Source organism: Lagenorhynchus albirostris, chromosome 2 (genome assembly GCF_949774975.1).
Source record: "Lagenorhynchus albirostris chromosome 2, mLagAlb1.1, whole genome shotgun sequence".
NCBI lineage: Eukaryota > Metazoa > Chordata > Mammalia > Artiodactyla > Delphinidae > Lagenorhynchus > Lagenorhynchus albirostris.
In genome coordinates this window covers 103,090,953-103,108,734 of record NC_083096.1, presented here as the reverse complement: position 1 = coordinate 103,108,734, position 17,782 = coordinate 103,090,953, and the positions used below count along the sequence as shown (strand labels likewise).

The 17,782-nt window shown below is 44.0% G+C and overlaps 1 protein-coding gene across 1 annotated transcript; it reads right to left on the bottom strand.

Annotated features, from left to right (window-relative positions):
• Positions 1-6,032: 6,032 nt before the first annotated feature.
• Positions 6,033-7,853, bottom strand: LOC132515498 (hypoxanthine-guanine phosphoribosyltransferase-like). The gene is made up of 2 exons (XM_060141905.1): positions 7,824-7,853; positions 6,033-6,849 (listed from the first exon to the last, which is right to left on the bottom strand). The coding sequence occupies exons 1-2, from the start codon at positions 7,851-7,853 to the stop codon at positions 6,136-6,138; spliced, it is 744 nt and encodes a 247-aa protein (XP_059997888.1). The 3' UTR covers positions 6,033-6,135.
• Between the last annotated feature and the right edge of the window lie 9,929 nt (positions 7,854-17,782).

The window sequence follows — 17,782 nt, the reverse complement described above, 5'->3', positions numbered from 1 at the left end:
CCTGCCAAGTTACAGTGTTCTTCTCAAGGCCCCTCGATTCTCACAGGGGGACGCCCACGGTGTCATTCCTCCCAGGAGCAATGACTTGTGGCTTTGGAGAGAGTCTGTGTCTGCAATTCTTCTCCATTCTGGCACTGGTATGCTGATGATGACACCAGAATTCCCCTTCTACTCCCTAATCATCCTTCAAAGTCCACCTTGCTTCCTGGCTCCCCCTCACGGGGTTCATCCCTGAGAAATCGGCAAGGTCAGCAGAATCCCCTCCCCTCACCCCGCACTCTGCTCACTCCCTCTGGGTCAGTACGCGCACTCCCAGCTCAGCGGCTCTCACACAGCCCTGTCTCCTGACTGCTTAACACTCTTTCCTCTGCTAATACTCAGTAAAGGCTTTACGGCCGGTTTGCAATATGGCAGGCAAAATGTCAAACTCTTCTGTAAATTCTCTCATCTAATCCCCATTTAAATACAGCTCCTGGCACATGGGAGGGGGTCCATAAATATTTCTCGGCTGGATGCATCCTCACGAAAATCTTTTGTGGGAGGTACTATTAATCTCTCCATGTCATAGATGAGAAAATTAAGGCTTAGAGATGGTAAATAACCAGTCCAAGGTCACAATGACTAGTGTCAGAGCTGGGATTCCAAGGGCTTGTTTATTCCTAGGCCTTATATACTCAGCCCGTTGATCTTCTGCAGTTTATTCTTTCATTTAACAAATATTTCAGTTTTTACTATGCACCGGGAACCAGTCCAGGTTCAGGGATGCAGCAGAAAATAAAAGAGAAAATTTCTGCCTTACAGAGTTTATATTCAAATGAGGGACACAGATATTAAATATGATAAATAAGTAACATTTATAGTATGATTAATAGTGGTAAGAGCTGGTGAAAAAAATAAAGAAGGGAAGGAAAGAGTGGGGTGTCATTTTAGATGGAGTGAGCAGGAAGTCTTCACAGAGAAGGGGTAGTTGAGTACAGACCTGAAGGAGGTGAGGGAGATAGCGCCTCAGAAATCCAAGGCAAGAGTACCAGGTGCAAAGGCCCTGAGGCAAGGAGGATTCCTGGTGAGTCCCAGGAACAGCAAAGAGCTCAGCGTGGTTAAAGCAGAGTCACTGAGGGAGAGGGCAGTGGAGCTCAGAGCAGCAGGGTCAGGTCGCATAGGACCTTAGGCCACTGTACAGAGTGGAGTGAGTGCCGTGGAATTCACTGGAAGACTGTGAGGGGAGGCATGCCATGTTCTGATGTGCTTTTAATGAGGTTATTCTGCCTGTTGATTGAGACTTTAGAAAAAGCAAGGCAAATGCATCAGCAAAAAAACTAGCTAGAAGGCTGCAGCGATCCTCCAGACAGGATATTATAGTGGTTAGACTAGGAGGAGGCAGCAGAGGTGGCAGGAGACGGTTGATTCGGGATGCATTTTGTAGACGGTGCCAATAGGGTTCCAGACCCCTGTACCCACTTGCCTGCTGGACACCTGAAAGCTCCCTAGCTCCTCAGACTCATCAGGTCTGAAATTGAACACATTATCTTCCCCCAAGATATCTTCATTCCTCCTACACTTCCATCTCCGGTAATACCACTCCAGCTGGACAGTGGTCCAGCCAGAAACCTGGGCATCACCCTCGATTCCTCCCTCTGCCCACCTCTCACATGCAATCGGCCACCCTGTCCCATCCAGTCTGCTCTCTCCTCCTTCATCCCCACGTCCTCTGCCTCATTCAGTGCCGCATCCCTCTGGCCTGGACTCTCTCAAGTTTCCCTCCTCTGGCCTGGGCTCAGCAAACTCTACACGGCACCAGATGGATCATTATGGGAAGCAGACCATATCCGTTTAAAACTCTTCTAAGACTCTCTGTTGCCTGTTGAATAAAGTCCAAATTCTCTGGCTCAAAGCTGTCTAAAAGAAATACATTGCGAGCTACACATGTAGTTTGGCTTTCTCTAGTAGCTGCATTTTGAAAAGTAAAAAGAAAACAGATGAAATTAATTGTAAATATGTGATTAACCCAATATATCCAAATATTATCATTTTAATATATAATCAATACAAATATACTAATTATATATATTCATATATCTATTAATTATATAATATATGTATATTTACTAAGTCTTTGAAATCCAGTGTATAATTTACACTTACAGCACATCCCAGTTTTGACCAGACACATTTCAAGTACTCATTGGCAACGTGTGGGTACCAAACTGTACAGTGCAGCTCCAGACAAAGCCCTCTCTCATGGTTTTTTCTACCACTTTTCCTGTCTCATCCCTGTTCCCATTCCACCTTCCCCTGCCACTTGTTCCTTGTGTTCTAGCAGATCTGACCAACCTAGAGTACCCCAAACACACGTGCTGTTTCCTGACTCCCTGCCCTTGCCCATAAATACAGTGGTGCACAGCAGTAGGCCTGTACCCACTCTCAAGAGCCAATTTTGCACATCTCTTCCCCATGTGCCATTCAGTGATGCCATACTGGTAGCTTGACATTGGCCATTGTGGGAGTATTTATGCCACAGAGACTGACAAACACTGTAAACCAGGCTTTTGGGGAGGATGGAGACCACCTGCTAAACATATCACTGCCTATCACTGCACATAATACTCACCCCTCCATAATCGTCTTCTCCCACCCCTAGTTCACCTGATAAACATCTCATCCAAACATTTTATCATTTCATTCATCCTGTCTGTGTAGGTTTGCCCTCCTACTAGTCTTCAAGTTTGAAAAAAGAGCCTAGTTTTCTGTATGCAATTAGTACATGAGGTCCTCCCTCCTCCTCTGTTTTTTCCCTGAATACCCTATCATAATTATCACTGTATATAAGAGACCATAAAAAGAAGAAGTTTAAAGTATAAGTTTAAAAATGAAACCCATCTGGGTATGAATCCTGCCTCCTCTACTTACTGGGGATGTAGCCTCAGTCAAGGTACTTATTTATAACAAACACTGGTTTCCATACCTGAAAAGAGGTTTAAAAACACATCATCACAAGATTATCGTGATGATTAAATTATATAAATTGCTTAGTCCATTAGCTGGCACATACCAGACACTCAAAAATGTTTAGATATTATTAAGTCTTTCAGCATTTATCATTTGTATAAAGTAGTTGCTCAAAACACTTTTGTTAAAATAAATGTTGAATGAAATTTCAGAAATTCCTCATGTCCGATTCAGAGAGTGTATGAGTCAGAACTCCAGCTGGAGACAGACAGCACATACACTCAAAGGGCTGACTAAGGGAGGGCTTGTTAAAGGACTCTTTACAAAGGTCTGAGCAGGGTTGAGGGAAGTCCAGGGTTGGCAACAGTCTGTTACCACCTGTAGGCATGAAGGTGTGATGGGGGAGCATGTCCCTGAACCCGGTGAGAACTGTAGCTGGAGGAAAGGCCACCCAACGGGAGCTATAGCCTCAATGAAGGAACCTAGCAGGTGTCAAACCATCAGGATGGGGGTTGAAGGGATACTCCACCTCGATTTTCTCCAGCTTATTTGGAGGACGCCCTGCCAGTGCTTCCCACTGGCTGAATCCAAGTGAAGCCCAGGGCAAGCGGTACTCACACAGCTCCTGAAGGTCAGCCTCTTGGGCAGTGAGCTGATGGGGAAGATGGAAGATGGGCTGGAGGCCCAAAGGGAGACTCGAGAGCAGAGACTTCAAGTGGGATTGAGCCTCCTTCAGCCTGCAGGTGTCAAGTCTTGCTTACATACCATAGATAATAATCATTGAGACTGGGCCTTGAAGGATAGAATCAGATAACAAGCATTCATATGGGCCAGTTTTGGTTACTTTATCTACAAGTGTGTTCTCTCAAATGTAAGAAAGCTGATTTCATTCTGTAATCCTCTACTTGGTTGGCACCTAACAATTCTTAGAGTCAGGAAGTCCATTCCTATGTCTTACTTAAAATATTCCCACCACGACAGAAATATATTGTATTTTAAACAGTTCTCTGTAGAGAGGGGAAAGAACTGGTATGTAGATGGATAAATAGATAGCCTTAATTAAATCACCACTATAGTGTTTTTACCTTTACAATTGATCATCACAGCTCTTTTCATTTTTCTCCTATGGTCCTCTTTTCCGACTTTCTAGTGGGTCTGTAGAAATGACCTGTTGAGTATCTTGCTGATATCAGAAGAACTGTTAAAATGCCAATTGTGATTATCTTTGCTGCTGTTGTAGGCCTGGATGATTTTCCTGGGAAGGCCTGGAGGGAGGCTGTAACCATCTCCTGGCTTTATTGTGGGGCCTCTTCAGCTTCTCCACAAGTCCCTTATTCTGGAGAAAATGGTTGTGGCCAGACCAATTCTACTTCCCTATCTGTCCTAAAATTTGATGTTCTGAGTCTTCCCTTCCCAGCTAACACTTTCTAAAAGTACTGGCTGACATGAAAAGAAATGACATTGAGTTATTTGTAGTGAGGTGGTTGGACCTAGAGTCTGTCATACAGAGTGAACTAAGTCAGAAAGAGAAAAACAAATACCATATGCTAACACATATATATGGAATCTAAAAAAAAAAAATGGCTCTGAAGAACCTAGGGGTAGGACAGGAAGAAAGATGCAGACATAGAGAATGGACTTGAGGACATGGGGAGGGGGAAGGGTAAGCTGGGACAAAGTGAGAGAGTGGCAAGGACATATATACACTACCAAATGTAAAATAGATAGCTAGTGGGAGGTAGCCGCATGGCACAGGGAGATCAGCTCGGTGCTTTGTGACCACCTAGATGAGTGGGATACGGAGGGCGGGAGGGAGATGCAAGAGGGAGGAGATATGGGGATATATGTATATGTATAGCTGATTCACTTTGCTATACAGCAGCAATGAACACACCATTGTAAAGCAATTATACTCCAAAAAAGATGTTAAAAAATAAAATAAAAGTACTGGCTGAAGCCCATTCCACAGGAAAGAGGTTCCCAGAAGGGGCAAGCAGTGAGGGATCCAGACTCAACCAACATTCTGATTCCTCCAGTAGAATGTAAGCCCCATGAAGACAGGGGCCACGTCTACCTGCTTACCGGTGTCCCCAGTGCCTAGCCTGCTGCCTGGCACATAGCAAGTGCCTACTGTTTTTATAGAATGAATACATGAATGAATGCACACTGTGTGCCGAACATTCTCATGTCAGCAGTGGGCAAGGCCTCAACCACAGACCTTCTGGCTTTTGTAGTCAAATGCACCCCACTGCTTCCCGTCCAAGATGCCTCCCTTCAAACAAGCTACTTTGCTTTACCTTCGCTATTCCCTAGCCCAAGCTCAGCTTTTCAGTAATAAGCCTGGACCACAGCGGCTGCCATGATCAAGAGCTCCTCTCCCCACAGCTAATTAACCCATATGTGTTACTGTCTCTTCAATGTTTGCCTTGACCCAGAATCTTCTCCTTCTGATCTTAGGATCTGCAGCCACTTTGGGGGAGATTCTGTGTCTATCCCAGAGGTTTCTCTCTTTTTTTCTTTTTTTTTTCTTTTAAAGAGACAGCCTTTATTTTAAGGATTTTTACACTGAAAACTTCAAAAAGTGGTAGGTTTTGGGAACTTATTGACCTGTATTTAAAGGAACCGTTGACAAAGATTCGCCAGAAATAATCTGAACAAGCGGGAAAATAGTTAATACTGCTGAAACCGACTAAAATAACTCCAGGATAGATGGTTTATCTGACATAACGTTACCTCTAAATACTGTCACTGATATGAAACTGACTGCTTCTTACTTTTCAAAACACACAGTGGTATAATTAACAATATTCAATCACTTCTGTTCTTTCCTGAATATATAAAAATTCAAATACCAATTAAAAAACTAATATATTCTTTTCTTTAAATGTTTCTTATAGATACAATTTCAATATTTTCATTCAGTGGTGGTGTGGTTGAAGAGACTTTTCATTCACAAGTCAAACAACAATCCGCCCAAAGGGAACTGACAGTCTGTAGGCTCACAGTACAGATAAAGAGTTCGGGAATGCAGCAGCTGACATTTCTAAACTACAAAACAGATAAAATTCTTAGAAGATACTTGCAATAAGCTCTACTAAGCAGCTGGCCACAGGACTAGAACATCTGACAATTTTCCTGGTGATTTCAACGGGACTCCAGATGTTTCCAAATTCAACTTGAACTCTTATCTTAGGCTTTGTATGTTGCTTTTCCAGTTTCGCTAATGACACAAACATGATTCAAATCCCTGAAGTATTTATTATAGTCAAGGGCATATCCTACAACAAACTTGTCTGGAATTTCAAATCCAACAAAGTCTGGTCTATATCCAACACTTTGAGGGGTCCTATTCACCAGCACACTTGCAACCTTGACCATCTTTGGATTACGCTGCTTGGCCAAGGAAAGCAAGGTTTGCGTTGTTCTGCCAGTGTCAATTATATCTTCAGCAATCAAGACATTCTTTCCAGTGAAAGTTGAGAGATCATCTCCACCAATTACTTTTATGTCACCTGTTGACTGGTCATGACAGTAGCTTTTCAGTCTGATAAAATCTACCGTCATAGGTATAGATCTATCACTATTTCTGTTCAGTGCTTTGATGCAATCCAGCAGGTCAGCAAAGAATTTATAGCTCTCCTTGAGCACACAAAGGGCCAGGATGTGACGGCCTCCCATCTCCTTCATCACATCTCGAGCTAGCCATTCGGTCCTGTCTATAATTAGTCCATGAGGAATAAATACCTTTTCCAAATCCTCAGCATAATGATTAGGTATACAAAATAAATCTAGGTCATAACCTGGTTCATCACCACTAATCACGATGCTGGGGCTGTGGTCGCCATAACGGAGCCGGCTGCGTGTGGGCTGAGGGCAGTCTCCAGTGGTTTCTCTTTGAGTAAACTATTGTTGAGATACAGTAAGTCCCCCACATGGGAACATTCAAGTTGTAAACTTTCAAAGATGCGAACATGCATTTGCATGTCCAATCAGGTAAGCTAGTTCACGTGTCTGGCATACATTGTCACGTGCGTGCATCCTCCACAAGGGGTTGTGCTTTTGTGCACTTTACTGTCATCTATGACAAGAAAAAAAGAGCTACTACCCAGACATCACTGGATCGTTTTTTCAAGAGGGTAGATAGAGTTGATCCAGCAAGGAACCAGAACCTGTGCCATCAGTGTCAGGCGTGAGTGAAATACAGCTTGCCCTCGGTCTCCTATTGCTGACGATCCTTCAGCTCTACCATCTCCCACCTCCTCTCCCTCCTCCAGTCAGTAACTCTTCTTGCCTGTTCACTCGATGCCAGCCCCTGTATGCCAGCTGTTGTACTGTACTACTGTACTTTTCAAGGTACTGTACTGTAAGATTAAAAATATTTTCTTTATTTTGTGTGTGTGTTTGTTTTTTATGTATTATTTGTGTGAAAAGTATTATAAACCTGTTGTAGTACAGTACTATGTAGCCGATTGTGTTAGCTGGGTACCTAGGCTAACTTTGCTGGACTTACGAACAAATTGGACTTAGGAACACGTTCTCGGCATGGAACTCGTTCGTATGTGGGGTACTTACTGTATTAGAAACCCTGTCTGCCCCCAGAGCCACCACCTGCCAGTAGTGAGCTCCACGACCCAGTGGTGGTCTGGCAGCTCCTGGGGCATCCCTGGTCGGGGCGGAAGCCTGTCTAGTTTCAGGCTGTCCCAGGGTACCCACATCAAGCTGTAACCTGGCTCCAGACTGAGTTTCCCTTCAGTTTTTCCCTCCAGTCATCCCCACGGACTCCTGGACATCCCTGGATTAAGGGTCCCAGGGAATGGTGAGGACAAGTGTCTTGTTTGGGTCGCCCTCCACGCCTCCCCCACGATGCAGTGCCTCACTGTCCAGGATGTCTCCTCGCCCACAGCCATAACTACCAGCTCTGGGACTTCTGTTGCCTCTGCTTGCCCTGGCTGTGTTCTCTCTGGCAGAGCCAGCTGTGGAGCTAGCAAAGCCCTGAGTGAAAGACACGCTTGATCTTTTTGCAGTCCCTTCTCCTCCACTTATAGGTATACCTTTTACAAAACTTGAACTCTTGTGGGTGGGCCTTGGGACAGTGTCACATTTCAGAAGCACAGGACAATAGCCAAAATAGATTAAAAGGAATGTCTTTGCTCATCCCTCATGCAAGTCATTATGGAAGCTAGACAAAGATTGGAACTCATAAACATTTACTACATTTTCGTTTCCGTCTCCTTTGCTCAGAGGTGCTCTGAGAGGCTCTCCTCCTATCCCTGAAGAAAACTCCTCTACTCTCTGCCTCCACCTCCATTCTCCTCCTCCCCCAGAACTGGGTTAGATAGCTTGACTTAGCTTCTCTCCCAGCAACAAGGATCCTTCCTCTTTGGAAGTGGGGGAGAAGTCAGGAGTGTACAATTAAAGAATTCTTTTTATATGTTGGGAGAGAGGGAGTAGTGAGTACTTACACAGAAATCAGCTCTGGTCCATCACGTAGTTTTCAGAATAGGCATAGCCTCATGATTTTATTCTTAGTCACTAACCACTAGAAACACGTTCCTACTGATCTTATGATGTTTAAAGTGTCATGTTAACGATTACCATCCCAGCTTGGTAACTGAGCCAGCTGGCTGGTGAAAAGCAATAGCTCTGTGCTTAAGACTGGCTCAGGAACAGGATTCTGATGAGTTCTAGTTGGTCAGTTTTATCTGGTAGAGGTAGGGAAGGCTGCAACTGCATCATGGCTCTACCTTGTGTGGCAGAGCCTGTTCACCCATTCATTCATTCACTCATTCATTTATTCAACCAACCAAGATTTTTCTGTGCAGCCATTACTAGTCCAGCTCTGTGCTACATACAGAAGAGAGAGACGAATAAGTCTCAACCTTCACCTAAGGAGCACACCTCAAACTGGGGAGACAATCAGGCGACCTCATCAATCATAACACAGTTTGGTGGTGTAACGGCAGACAGAGAAGCAGGAACCAAAGGGTCACTGGGACAGAACAGCTAACTCTGACATGGGATAGAGATGGATCAGTCTAAGAAGCCTTCTCAGAGGAGGTGATATTTGAGCTGGGTCAAAAGAAAAAGTAGAAGCACTTCAGATGAAGAATGAAGTACCAGCATTTCAGGAAGAAGGCACAGAACAGGCAATGCCACAGTTACATGAAAGGGGATCCTAAGTTTGGGCAAGAATGAAAAGCTTAGAATAGCTGGACACAGAGTAGTGGGAGGGATACTGGGAAGTAGGTGGGGGCAGAATGTGAAGGACCTTGGAAAGTTTTAAAAAAATATTGGAGGAAAATAGAAAAGATTAAAAATTACCTATACTCCCCATCCTTTATTAATGTTATAGAAAGTATGACACAATGGAAATTTCCTCTTTGCCCATCCAAAATCACCATACCAAGGAAACCTCTGCTAATAGTTTAATAAATGTCCTCCCTTTTTCCTAAATTTATGCAGGTATTTTTATGTATACAAATTTAAATCACATTTTAAAAGATCCTATACGTATTGACCTGCATTTTTCCCCCAGTTAGTAACATAGGAGATATGTTTACGGATCAATTTATATAGAACTATTTTGTTGTTTTTAATAGGCAATGAGGAACCAGTGAAGGACTCTAAGTTTGGGGGTGAGTGGGTCAGATCTGTTTTATGTGGAGGCTGGATGAGAGAGAAGAGGCCAGGAAGCCCACTCAGGAAGGGTAAGGATGAGAACCCCACTGAAAAGGGCACAAAGATGAGATGTAAGAGAGGTTTCTGAGGTAAAATAGGCAGGTTGCGGTGACCAGTGTCGGCTGGGTTGTGAGAAAGCCTTGGTGAAGTTTCATTTTGTTATACATAATAGAAGCTACTAGAAGTAGCTTCAGAAGAAACATTTTAAAAGGAGGATTCAAGGGCAAGAGCTACAACCAGGCCTGAGGGGGCTTGGAATCCAGAAATAGAAAACTATCATGGGTCGAGATCACTGTCTACTCTTTCTAGAGCGAGGGTTTCTCATTCCAGTTTCTCTCTGAAGGTCCACCTCATCATCCTTTGTGTCTGCTTCTCCGTGCACTTGTGCCTAGCTGCACTTAGGAGGGTCTGCAGAGCACGCTGTACTACAGACAGATCAGGGGTGTGTGTGTGTGTGTGTGTGTGTGTGTGTGTGTGTGTGCGCGCACACGCCCGTGTGTGTGTGCTTTTAGAATTCCCTGGGCAATATCAACACAGAGCAAAGGTGAATAACCCATAGTAGTGAGACTTGTTCCGTGTCTCTGAGGCCCATTCCAAATTCCCAGGAAAGGTTGTGATTGGCCCAGCCAGGTCAGGTGTTTGCTTTGGTCCAATCAACTGTGTTCATGGTGGAGCACAGGTCAGAATAACCAGGTTAAGTCAGTCAGGGACAAGGAAGTGGAGGGGAAGGCAGGAGAGCCCATGACTTCCAGATTTTGTGGTTCCACACGACACAGGCAAATCAGATTTCACGTTTACCTCTCGCTCCTTCCCCTGGGGACAAAGCCTTTGCCTGAGTGGACAGAGTATTTTGTGTCATTGGCACGGGTGCCATGACGCCGTCTCTGCCTGAAAGGACAAAGGGAATAACTTAGTCCCTCGGCTTCCGCCGCTGGGGCTGCCGGGCCGCCCTCCTCCACAGGAGCAGCGCGGCCTGACTGCTCGGGGCTCAGGGCCGGCTGAGCAAGGCCTGGTGGCACAAAGTACGTCTCCCCGGAAGTAGAAGCGGAAGCAAACAGCTGTGAAATGATGCTTCATTGCAATCAGCTTCTTGCTTGTCATTAGGATAAATAACTGTAGGTAGACTGTGGCTTCATATTTCCCTCCGAGCCGGGAAAGAGCTGACCAGTGGGAGGCAAGCCTCTCGAGCTGGCAGCAGGCAGCAGGCTGCGCCTTCCCCGCTATTTACCTGCGTCGTCAGGCCGCTCCTCCCACCCCTCAAGCCTTCTCCCTGAATGGAGAACTCCTCACCCCCGCTGCCCCCTTCCTGGGAGGAAGGGGCACTTGGTGGCGTGTGAGGGAACTTCTTAGCCCAACCGCAAGTGATTTCTGTTTCCTGCTCCTCCAACTCAAAGTCACACTCCTCCCCGGGGGCGTGGGTCCTAAAATACTTACAAACCTCAAGACCAGCCCACGCACGGGTGGGTTTGAAGCCAGTAGCCTCTGTTTTTCGGTCCTGCAAGGTCTTATCTTGCCTTTCAATATCCTACTCTTGACTTTTCAACCGTGTTTCTATACTTCTGCCAACTCCGTAATTTATGGATGTGTTTGAGTGATTTTCTTCAGGTTTCATTTTACATCTCTGGAAAAGCTAAGGGGGTTATATTTTTATGCCAAGACAGAGGACTTGCTTGAGACTCAGCAGGCCTTAAGACAAGCCCCAGATCTGCTAATTACTAGTTTTGTAACCTCTGGCAGATGACTTCAGTTCCCTCCCCCATTCTCCCATGGCTATGTTTATACGTCTATTATTATATGTATCACTTCTCTGTGCTCCCTAGGAGATTCTGAACTTCTCAAGACTAAGCTTTTATCTGTCTGGGTAACAACCACAATAACTAGTACAGTGCCTGACACATAGCAGATGTCCAGAAAAACTCAAATGTAACCTCTAGAAGTCTATAAAATTGAGATAATTATACCAAATTATAAACATTAAATGAGGCAATTCATGTGATTTATAAACGATAAAGAATAATAATACATATGTCTAAAAGTTATAACAAAGCCATTATAAAATTTGTACAGCTTTTAAAAATATGCTTCTATCAAATTCGTCTTATTTCGTATTTGAAAAGCTTAGGGTAAAGGATTGATGAGGAAAAGCTAAGATTTCTCATTTACAGTGACTTTATTAATCACATGACTTATTCTGTCTCTAGCATAAGCCTCTGTTCTCACATGTGGTGTTTTTTGTTTTGTTTTCTTTTGTTTTCATTCAGTGAGTTACATTGTTTAATGGTTGACACATTTGGTATAAAGGATGATAACTCTAACCCAGGGTTTCTCAACCTCTGCACTATCGACATTTTGGGCCAAATAATTCTTTGTTGGGGGTTGGGAGCTGTTCTGTGCATTGTAGGATATTTAGCAGCACTGCAGCTCCCCTCAACCCACCAGATGCCAGTATCGCCCTCCCCCCCACCAAGGTAACACCCAAAAAAGTCAAATGTCCCCTGGAAGGAGAGAGGGGGCAAAATTGCCCCCATCCCTTCTATTGCTCTGAAGTTTTGACTCATGCTTTTTTTCTCTTGCATCTTTAAGTATTAACTTTCTCAATATTTGAAATGTATGAACTCATGTCTCTTAAGTGCTGCAAAATAAGACCAGTGTGAGTCCTACTCAAAGCATTTTTCACTGACTTGGATTTGAAAGTACTCATGTCCTTCAACACATTCGATTAGTCAGAGAGAATTTCCTAGCTTGCCAGAGAAATTCCCTCTTTCTCCCTTATTCTTCTTCCATACTCGGGGTTGGTACAGCCTTAATATCTATCCCTTACACCAAGACTTTGAAGACCAATCCTACAATTCCATCACCATTTCTTCTAAGAAGCAAGTAAGCTTCTTACCCCTAGGGCCTGTGATGGCCTGACTTCTCAGAGTTCCCCCAAGCAGACACATAATCAAGGCCCCTCTGTGAGCCTCACTGCACTAGAGGGACCCTAGGTCTAGAGCATGTATACATTTAGGTGTGGACACTTTATATTACCACCAAGCACAAGTCTCTCCTAAGTGATCTGCACCTATCTTCCTTTTTACACATGTACCTTTGCTCCTCACCTCCCTCCCTTCCTCTGCATTTGGTGTCCTTGTGGACTTACCCCAATTCACAGGCAATGACGTAACTTTTCCATCCCCCCGATGGCTGGGGCCACTGTCACAGTCCTCGCATTGCAGACAAGATGCTTGCTTTCCTCCCCATCTCCTGTCTACCCTCCTTTGAAGAGCACAGCCTATGGTTTTATCTGACATTCATTTTCTCCAAAGTGCAAAAGCTGTCATTAATAGTCTCCACCTGTTTGCCTATGAACCTGATAAGCATGAATTTACCAAGTACAAATGCTCTGATCACCTGTGATGCTGGCAGTCACTTAACAAATGCCTCTCTCCCACACAGAAAGGATGCTGTCTCATGAATTGAAAATGACCCTGCGTACCATGCACACAGTTTTCATTCTTCCTTGAGAAACCACGTTCTTGTGGACAAAAAAGAATGAGATGCTGTCATCTGATTGCATTATGCCTGTGTTGGATGCTCAGTATCTGGCACATAACAAGACTTTTACAGTTGTTTTTGGCAAGAGAGTTTGCTAACTCAAAATTATCTTTACAAAGTAGTATAACCAGCTAGTTTTAAAGTTTATTTGTGAAGATGAGTTGACATCTTAGAAGACAGGAGAGTATCTAATTAGGAACTTATCTGAAGCGGAAATTTTGAAAGGCTGTTTATTGTATCCAATATGTCTCAAAATAATTCTCTACACGTTGAAAACCACCATCAACACCACTGCTTTGAGCTCCTACTTAGTGCCTGGTGTACGTTATGTCATTTAAACCTCACAACAACCTGGTGAGGTTTTCTTGGAGATAGCTATCCCCATCTCACAGGTTAGGAAACTAAAACTCAGAGATGTCGTGTGAACATGACCAAAGGCACACAGTCATTAAGTAGCGAACTTAGGATCCAATCCAAAGCCCAACAAAGTGAGATGTTGGATATCACTATTCAGTATAGGGTTTTCTACAAAACTCTGAAGCAGAGTAAAGAGCTTCTTGTCTAATCCCAACAAGTATCACACTAAGAAGTCCTAAAAACATCTCACAGAGTAGTATGAAAAAATAAAGATTAGGAATCAGATCTGGATCTTAATCCATACTTTCCTACTTTCTAGTGGAATCATCATGGACAATTGCCTTATCATTGCTGAGCATCAGTTTCCTCATCAAAAACAGAGATTAGGGGCTTCCCTGGTGGCGCAGTGGTTGAGAGTCCGCCTGCCGATGCAGGGGACACAGGTTCGTGCCCCAGTCCGGGAAGATCCCACATGCCGCGGAGTGGCTAGGCCCGTAAGCCATGGCCGCTGAGCCTGCGTGTCCGGAGCCTATGCTCCGCAATGGGAGAGGCCACAACAGTGAGAGGCACGCATAATGCAAAAAACAAACAAACAAACAAACAAAAAAAACAGAGATTAAGGGTTTCTGTGGGTAATTATGTATTAACTCTTATGCTCTACAAAAATGTATTTTGACCATAGGTATTTCCCAGGAGCCTCATCACCAAATCACAGCAAGAACCTGGCTTCCCTACTCAAGTTGGACGGCCATTGCCAAGACTGTCCAAAGGCGATGCTGTCCTCTTTCCCATAACATCAGTGATGACACAGGGAGAGTGAGCATGTCAGGCCACGGGGACTGCCTCTCTAATAGGCTGACCACATTTGGAATACAAACAGAGCCTCTTCTGAGCAACCACAAGGAGAAGCCAAGCAGACTCAAGGGCATGCCTCCAAGTGGCTGGCCAGTGTCCACGGGCTTTAGAGCACTGTGGTTAGCCTCAGACTCTGTCAGAAGGGACAAGTCCCAGCTCCCAAGGTAGTCGCTTCCACAACAGTAAACCAAGATGAGTCATGTGAGGATGGAGAAACCTCTAGAGACAGCTTTCCATGTGAGGATCACTATAAAGAATTAAAGCCGGAGACGGGAGAACTCTAAGAACCTGGGCGGCTGATGTTTCCGTCTTAGTGAGTCAATATGTGAGACGTGGCAGGACATGAGCATGTGTGTGTACCTGTTCACACTCGTGTTCAATGAAGGAGAGCCTCTGTGTATCCTTCTGCCTCCTCTTGGTTTGCCAGCTGCCACTCAACAGTATCCTTGTGGATTGGAGACTTACACAATATTATTACTTGAGGGACAGTCTGGTTCTTTTTAATATTACAAAATTGCTCTTTCAAAAGTTTGGACCAATTCATTTTCACTCTTGCAGAGTATAAGAGGGTCTATTTTCTTCACCAATTTCAACACTTGGTAATAGTATTATTATTTCTACTTTTAAAGTAATACTGACACATGATGAAAATTACATTTAAATAGTATATAACACTGTGAAAAATCTCCTTCTCCCCCTCCTTACACTGTTCCACTCCCTATGCTAACCAACTTTAGCCAATTCTGATTTTAGTTATTCTGGTGGTTGCCACAAAATACTAAATAATATGCTTATGCCTCAGTTTCTTGATTTATCAACTCTCTACAGTATTTACTGACTCCTGAACAGAGATTTGTGCTAACTTATCCTCTCACAGTCTCTTCTCACCTTCATAATTTTGGACAGTGTTCCCCTTGATTTGTCACTATGCAACTGAAGAAACAGTCCCTCTACTCTTTCCCCCACCCTTTCTCCCCACATCCTTCACCTTCTGTCTTCTGCCATCACTGCCCCATTCCTTTTTACATTTATTGGGTTTGCAATAGTTATATTCTATTCTGAAACCAAAATTAAGCCTTTCATACTTTGTCTAAAAATTTATTCTAAAAATTGAAGATCAATAGGCAGCTTTTATAATTCTGTAAATATATTAAAATTATCTACTGAAGAATCAAGTAAGGAAGAAAATAATCCTGAACCACTGAAGGGAATGTTCAAAAGTCAAAATCAAATGAATCCCCTTTCCTTAACCTAATCAGTTTCTCACAACTATGCCTTAATATAGGTTGCTTCTTATTTGGATTAAGAGTTTCCCTCTGATTTTTGTTTTTCCTGGGGTTTCTATTTGCTTTTCTTTTTTAACTAATTGACAGTAGAAATATATATGCTCATTACCATATGATGATCATCCAATTTCTTAAAACATATCATTTTTTAATGGTTTAATGTTGCCTCATTGTCTTCCAGGTATGCACCACAGCTGCTGCCATGTTTTTTTTATTTTAATTGCATATTTATTTCTAATATGTTTTAATCCCATGACTTCCTCTCTGTTGTATTCCTCTTTCATCTTATTGGAGTGTACACACAAGTAATCTTTCAATGCTGTGGTCTGAATGTTTGTGTCTGCTCAAATTCATATGCTGAAATCCTAATGGGATCTTAGTTCCCCATCCAGGGATTGAACCCACGCCCTGTGCATTGGAAGGCAAAGTCTTAACCATTGGACTGCCAGGGAAGTCCCACTCATAACTCTTTATGAATTATTAATCCACAACAATAGAACTGTCTGTTTAAAAGTCTTGATAATCTTCTTTCTCCAACTTTCCCTTCTGCTCCTCCTTCCTCACTTCATTGAGAAATTCAGGGCGAAGAGGAAAGGCTGCACCACACTGTGTATTCTCTCCTTGAGTCAGGCTCCATCCTGCCACCTACTTGAATTGTGACCCTCACAATTTCTCTGCTCTCATAGTTGACCCACATGAGACCTGTGGTTGGAGCCACCTCTGTTTGCCCAGAACAATCCTCTGGAACATGGCGGGCTGGCAGCCCTGCCCGATGTTCCACTTCCCAGCAGGACATAAATGTGAGATGGAAGGTTCTGTGAGTGGTAGCTGGTGGACACACTGGCAGGTACCAGTGCCCACTCTGTCAGCAGTCCAGGGGCTCTCACCTGGGCTTCTATAAGCTGAACTCTCTCCATCTCCTGCAGCTCAGAACCATACGCATGGCAGCTTATTTCAATAACTTGAGCAGTCTTTGAACAAAGTATTTTACTTGGGGGCACGCATCAAACCCTTCCTGAAAATTAATCCTTGAAAAGTCACAATGATGCTGAGAAAACTTGAAGTCATATATGTGCCTCTTAGGAATTTTATTTTAAGTAAGACAAGGAGTTTTAGTACATTCATGTAGCAAACTGGGAAGATCTGGGGAATTCAGAGCTCATGTTCCCCCACCCCCAGCCTGGCAGGGGCCACTGGAGATGTGAGTCTATTTGTGGCAGAAAGCCATATGTGCAGCAAGAGTTTGAGAATGACTCTTCTCCCATTTACTGCAGAGGTACACGAACTTCTGAATTTAGAAGGAAGAAAGAGCAACAGGAGGGAGTGGCTTTTAATGAAGGATGAAGGGTGCCTTCTCTCAAAGCTTCTGGAGAGCCACATTGTATCTTAAACCATAGTGTTACAGAAAGAAATGCTACCTAACGAGACTCAAAGAATGGAACTCAAACAGGAAAATCCCTATGAAACCATGGGTCCCTGCAAGGGATCCTTTTTGCAAGCCCCAAAGGCAAAGGACTCTGCACACAATGGATATTTGTTTGTCTGCTGGGGCCGACATAACAGAACACACAGGCTGGGAGGCTTAACAGCAGACATTTATTTGTCCCAGTTCTGGAGGTTCGAAATCCAAAATGAAGGTGCTAGCACGATTTGTTTTTGGTGAGGGCTCTCTTCCTGGCTTGCAGAACTTCTTCGTGTGTCTTCATACGACCTTTTCTCTGTATGTATATGTGGAGAAAAAGAAATCTCTCGTGTCTCTTCCTTTTCTTATAAGAATACCAGTCCTGGGCTTCCCTGGTGGCGCAGTGGCTAAGAATCCGCCTGCCAATGCGGGAGACACAGGTTCGAGCCCTGGTCCGGGAAGATCTCACATGCCGCGGAGCAACAAAGCCCGTGCGCCACAACTACTGAGCCTGTGCTCTACAGCCCGTGCTCCGCAGCAAGAGAAGCCACCGCAATGAGAAGCCAGCGCACTGCAATGAAGAGTAGCCCCCCGCTCACCACAACCAGAGAAAGCCTGCACGCAGCAACAAAGACCCAACACAACCAAAAATAAATAAATTTATTTTTTAAAAAAAGAATACCAGTCCTATCTGATTAAGGTCCCACCTTTATGACCTCTT

Excerpts from the sequence above, each read along its gene's own strand:
- LOC132515498 (XM_060141905.1), bottom strand. The coding sequence starts at position 7,853 with ATGGCTGTGGGCGAGGAGACATCCTGGACA. Across the intron at positions 6,850-7,823 it reads GCGAGGAGACATCCTGGACA|TTTACTCAAAGAGAAACCAC; the intron begins GTGAGGCACTGC and ends TCTCAACAATAG.